General features: G+C 48.4%; 1 protein-coding gene across 1 annotated transcript; it reads right to left on the minus strand.

Moving 5' to 3' along the window:
- Positions 1-1557: 1557 nt before the first annotated feature.
- LOC133352363 (uncharacterized) lies at positions 1558-3295 on the minus strand. The gene is made up of 2 exons (XM_061567959.1): positions 1875-3295; positions 1558-1808 (listed from the first exon to the last, which is right to left on the minus strand). Exons 1-2 carry the CDS (start codon positions 2617-2619, stop codon positions 1558-1560), a joined length of 996 nt encoding a protein of 331 aa, XP_061423943.1. The 5' UTR covers positions 2620-3295.
- Positions 3296-5700: the final 2405 nt, after the last annotated feature.

Consider the following 5700-nt stretch of genomic DNA (forward strand, 5'->3'; position numbering starts at 1 on the left):
AGGTCTGGCCAGTGTAAAAGAGTACAACAAGTATAACCCGTGAAAACAAAGTTTTCCACTCTAAATCCTTTATATGCGTGGCGGCTAGAGTCCTCTCGTCCTCTGGCTTGAGATGGCTGCCACCTATGGGTCAGATGATTGCATTGCACCATTAAGCAATTGGTAATTAAATATTTAATTTGTTTTCCCTAAAAAGTGTAAAATTTTGGAACAAAAATTTTCACGAACATTAATTGTCACGCACAACGAGTCTGTGTTGGAAAATGTCAGCTCGATTGGATCACGGGAAGTGGGTTAAAAAACGACCGAAAGATTTGCACGGTCCTAAGCAAGCAAGCAAGCAAGTGAACTTAATATAAAGAATTTAAAAATGCCTCTCTGGAGAGATGGGGGGGTGGATCTTTTGCTCGTACCACTGCCGGCCAATCCGCCAGCAGTTGTGCGAGACGGACATTTCAAGGCTGCGCCTTTAACCTGCGTTGTCCTTTGAATCTAAAACCATTTCTATTTTGTATTTGGCCAGATAAGGCCCCCACTGAGCCACGTGGCTCTTGTGTCAGAAGCGACCTGGCTACCGCGAACGATCGCCCAACGAAGTGGCTCATCATCACGTGGACAATTATAGCAGTTGCCAAATACTCGAGTGATGTGGATTCGAAATGTGGAGGGAAAAACCGGAGGACCCGGAGAAAAATCCAAGCAACCTCAGAAAGCGAAACGCAAACTCTAAATATACAGCAGGTGTTAGGGTCGGGATCGAACCCACGACCTCCTGTATACCAGGCAAGGTAGTTAACATCTCACCATGGAGAGAGAGAGACACACAAACTCCAAATATACAGCAGCAGGCGTCAGGGTTGGGATCGAACCCACGACCTCCTGCATACCAGACAAGGTAGTTAACATCTCCTAGTCACCGTGGATGGCACCCCCATACCAACTGGCGGTCAATCCGCCAGGAGTGGCGCGGGGCAAAGCAATCGCATGGTCCCACCTCCAGCCACCACCACGACCACGACCACCACGACCACCACAACGACCACCTCCAGCCACCACCACGTGATGTGGTGGTGGTCGTGGCTGTGGACAATCCCCCCATTCTTCACCAAACCCGCACTGACCAGCAATGGTGAAGTATAGCCAAACAGCGAGTGCTGGAAACCCCAAATTGTGTGATTCGTAACTTTGATCCTCACCCGGGCAGTATCGATAGTTCCAGTTCAATGCTCAATGTTATTGAGGCACGACTGCTGCGTGTTGTCTCGGTGCACTCTGGGACTGTTCTTGCCGTTGTTTTGCTGCTTTTTAAATCCTTTATATTAAGTTCACTTGCTTGCTTGCGCGCTTAGGACCGTGCAAATCTTTCGGTCGTTTTTTAACCCACTTCCCGTGATCCAATCGAGCTGACATTTTGCACACAGACTCGTTGTGCGTGACAATTAATGTTCGTGAAATTTTTTCCTAAATTTTACACTTTTTAGGAAAAAATAAATTATATTTAATTACCAATTGCTTAATGGTGGCAGACAATCATCTGACCCATAGGTGGCAGCCATCTCAAGCCAGAGACGAGAGGACTAGCCGCCACGCATATAAAGGATTTATAGTGAAAAACTTTGTTTTTACGGGTAAATTTTTCGCAGGCTCGGTAATTGGTGTGCCGATGCAACTTGAACTCATACAGGGGGCTCCACTACGTACGATCGAGTTAGAAGTCTCTGTTCGTAACACGTTGCACATCGTGTGCACTAAACGCATGGGAATGGCTTTAAAAGCGGTATGATCTCCGGCAGATGTAGATGTCAGTTGTTCTTCGTGTTTTGTAGATGTAGATGCTACTGGTTCATCAAGTTGTGAAGATGTAGATGCCACTGGTTCTTCGTGTTCTGTAGATGCCACTGGTTCTTCATGTTCTGCAGATGTAGATGCCACTGGTTCTTCACGTTCTGCCGATGTAGATGCCACTGGTTCTTCAGGTTCTGCAGATGTAGATGCCACTGGTTCTTCATGTCCTGCAGATGTAGACGCCACTGGTTCTTCACGTTCTGCAGATGCAGATGCCCCTGGTTCTTCACATTCTGCAGATGTAGATGCCACTGGTTCTTCACGTTCTGCCGATGTAGATGCCACTGGTTCTTCACGTTCTGCAGATGTAGATACCACTGGTTCTTCATGTCCTGCAGATGTAGACGCCACTGGTTTTTCACGTTCTGCAGATATAGATGCCACTGGTTCTTCACATTCTGCAGATGTAGATGCCACTGATTCTTCATGTTCTGAAGATGTAGATGCCACTGGTTCTTCATGTTCTGTAGATGTAGATGCCACTGGTTCTTCATGTTCTGCAGATGTAGATGCCATTGATTCTTCACGTTCTGTAGATGTAGATGCCACTGGTCGTTCACGTTCTGCAGATGTAGATGCCACTGGTTCTTCACGTTCTGCAGATGTAGATGCCACTGGTTCTTCATGTCCTGCAGATGTAGACGCCACTGGTTCTTCACGTTCTGCAGATGTAGATGCCACTGGTTCTTCTTGTTCTGCAGATGTAGATGCCACTGGTTCTTCACGTTCTGAAGATGTAGATGCCACTGGTTCTTCACATTCTGCAGATGCCATTGGTTCTTCATGTTCTGCAGATTTAGATGCCACTAGTTCTTTATGTTCTGCCGATGTAGATGCCACTGGTCCTTCAAGTTGTGCAGATGTAGATGTCACTGGTTCTTCACATTCTGCAGATGTAGATGCCACTGGTTCTTCACGTTCTGTAGAAGTAGATGCCACTGGTTCTTCACGTTCTGTAGATGTAGATGCCACTGGTTCTTCACGTTCTGTAGATGTAGATGCCACTGGTCCTTCATGTTCTGCAGATGTAGATGCCACTGGTCCTTCACGTTCTGCAGATGTAGATGCCACTGGTTCTTCACGTTCTACAGATGTAGATGCCACTGGTTCTTCACGTTCTGCAGATGTAGATGCCACTAGTTCTTCACGTTCTGCAGATGTAGATGCCACTGGTTCTTCACGTTCTGCAGATGTAGATGCCACTGGTTCTTCACGTTCTGCAGATGTAGATGCCACTGGTTATTTACGTTCTGCAGATGTAGATGCCACTAGTTCATGTTCTGCCGATGTAGATGCCACTGGTTCATGTTCTGCAGATGTAGATGCCACTGGTTCATGTTCTGCAGATGTAGATGCCACTGGTTCATGTTCTGCAGATGTAGATGCCACTGGTTCATGTTCTGCAGATGTAGATGCCACTGGTTCATGTTCTGCAGATGTAGATGCCACTGGTTCATGTTCTGCAGATGTAGATGCCACTGGTTCATGTTCTGCAGACGTAGATGCCACTGGTTCATGTTCTGCAGATGTAGATACCACTGGTTCATGTTCTGCAGATGTAGATGCCACTGGTTCATGTTCTGCAGATGTAGATGCCACTGGTTCATGTTCTGCAGATGTAGATGCCACTGGTTCATGTTCTGCAGATGTAGATGCCACTGGTTATTTACGTTCTGCAGATGTAGACGCCCCCTTGCCCTGTATAGCTTTAGCATACTATCTTCTTGGTTCTTTCGGTAAAGTCACATCATAAAATAATTCTCACGACGTTTCGGCCACAACGCAAGCAGCCGTACTCAAGTGAAGAACAGGTCTGTCGAGAAGACAGCGTCTGAAGCTTTAAATCGAAATTTAGCATACTATTCGGGCAAGTGCTGTTAGCGAGCACCTGCTAATCCTGCATACTGCATAATGTACGGGCATAATATGACTTTGAAACCCCCCCCCCCCCCCACCTCCTACGCATTCCACAAGTAGTGACTAATCCCATATCTGCATTTCCCATAAATATGCTAAATTCCTCTCGATATGCAAATTCCTTTGTCAAGGCGCTCTTCCCCCTCCAACCCAGCTTAAATATACACTCCAAGCCTGGTGGTGTTTCATTCAGACGCTGTCTTTCCGACAGACCTGTTCTTTACCTGAGGACGGCTGCTTGCGTTGTGGCCGAAACGTCGTGAGAATTTTATCCTATTATGTTTTATTTTTATTATTTTATTATTTCCCTTCTACGTGACTTTACCGAAAGAACCACGGAGATAACGAGCACCTGTTCAAGGCAACGGGGGTTGTGAGGCCACCACCACGCCGTCATAAGCTGCAGAGCCGGAGAGCCGAGTTCGACTCCCCGGCACGGCTAACGCCAGTGGCGATTCACATCTCAAATCGGTCCAGGGTCTCCTCCCAAGTAGACTCAGCCTCAAATGAGTAGCTGGTGCGGTGTGTAAACAACAGGGGAGACAAAGCCGGCCGGGCGTGGTGCTAGCCACACAACTCCCTCGCGTGCCGTGCCAGCCTTCACAGGTGCTGCTGGCTAACAGCACTTGCCCCGACCGTCTGTTACAGGCTACGAGGGGGGTCTTTGTCTTTGCGTGTGATATACCGTTTACATGTACAGTATATATATGTGTGTGTGTCTATGTTTACGTGTTGACACGTGTGTATTGACGTGCACTTATATGGGACTGGCCACACCACCTCCTCGTGTACCGTCCCGGCCTTCACAGGTGCTGCTCGCTAACAGCACTTGCCCCGACAGTCTGTCACAGGCTATACGGGGTATCTTTGTCTTTGTGTGAGTCTGAGAGACTTGGTGCTCGGACTGCAGCTTGCACGTCTCGTGCGTGCGCGTGTATCTATATGTGTGAGCATGCGTGTGTGCATGTGTGTAAGTGACAAGGGGGATCTTTGTGTGAGTGAGTGAGTGAGAGTGTGTGAGTGTGTGCGTGTGTGTGTGTATTAGTGAGTGAGTTAGTGAGTGTGTGCGTGTGTGTACAAGTGAGTGTAAGTGTTCAGGCTATGCGGGGGATATTTGTCTTTGTGAGTGAGTGTGTGAGTGAGTGCGTGAGCGAGTGAGCGTGACTGAGTGTGTGAGTGAGTGCGTGAGCGAGTGAGTGTGACTGAGTGTGTGAGTGAGTGTGTGCGTCTGAGTATGTGTGTTAGCGAGTGAGTGTGTGAGTGAGTGTGTGAGCGAGTGTGAGTGTGTGAGTGAGTTGTGCGTCTGGGTATGTGTGTGAGTATGTGAGCGAGTGTGTGTGTGAGTGCGTGAGTGAGTGTATGAGCGAATGAGTCTGACTGAGTGTGTGCGTCTGAGTATGTGTGTGAGTGAGTGTGTGAGCGAGTGAGTGCGTGAGTGTGTGAGCGTGTGAGTGAGTGAGTCTGACTGAGTGTGTGAGTGAGTGTGTGCGTCTAAGTATGTGTGAGTGTGTGAGTGAGTGTGACTGAGTGTGTGCGTCTGAGTATGTGTGAGTGAGTGTGTGTGTGACTGAGTGTGTGTGTGACTGAGTGTGTGAGTGAGTGTGTGACTGAGCGAGCGAGTGAGTGAGTGAGTGAGCGAGCGATTGAGTGCGTGAGTGAGTGTGTGAGTGTGTGAGTGAGTGTGTGAGTGTGTGACTGAGCGAGTGAGTGAGTGTGTGTGTGAGTGAATGAGTGAGTGTGTGTCTGAGTGAGTGTGTGAGTGTGTGAGCGAGCAAGTGAGTGAGCGAGCGAGTGAGTGAGTGTGTGACTGAGCGAGTGTGTGAGTGAGTGTATGAGTGTGTGACTGAGCGAGTGAGTGAGTGTGTGACTGAGCGAGTGAGCGAGTGTGTGAGCGAGCGAGTGAGTGTGTGACTGAGCGAGCGAGCGAGTGACTGAGCG

This window comes from Lethenteron reissneri, chromosome 40 (genome assembly GCF_015708825.2).
Source record: "Lethenteron reissneri isolate LAM-NWPU_2019-01 chromosome 40, ASM1570882v1, whole genome shotgun sequence".
NCBI classification, from domain to species: domain Eukaryota; kingdom Metazoa; phylum Chordata; class Hyperoartia; order Petromyzontiformes; family Petromyzontidae; genus Lethenteron; species Lethenteron reissneri.

Excerpts from the sequence above, each read along its gene's own strand:
- LOC133352363 (XM_061567959.1), bottom strand. The coding sequence starts at position 2,619 with ATGGCATCTGCAGAATGTGAAGAACCAGTGGCATCTACATCTTCAGAA. Across the intron at positions 1,809-1,874 it reads ATCTACAGAACACGAAGAAC|AACTGACATCTACATCTGCC; the intron begins CAGTGGCATCTA and ends AACACGAAGAAC.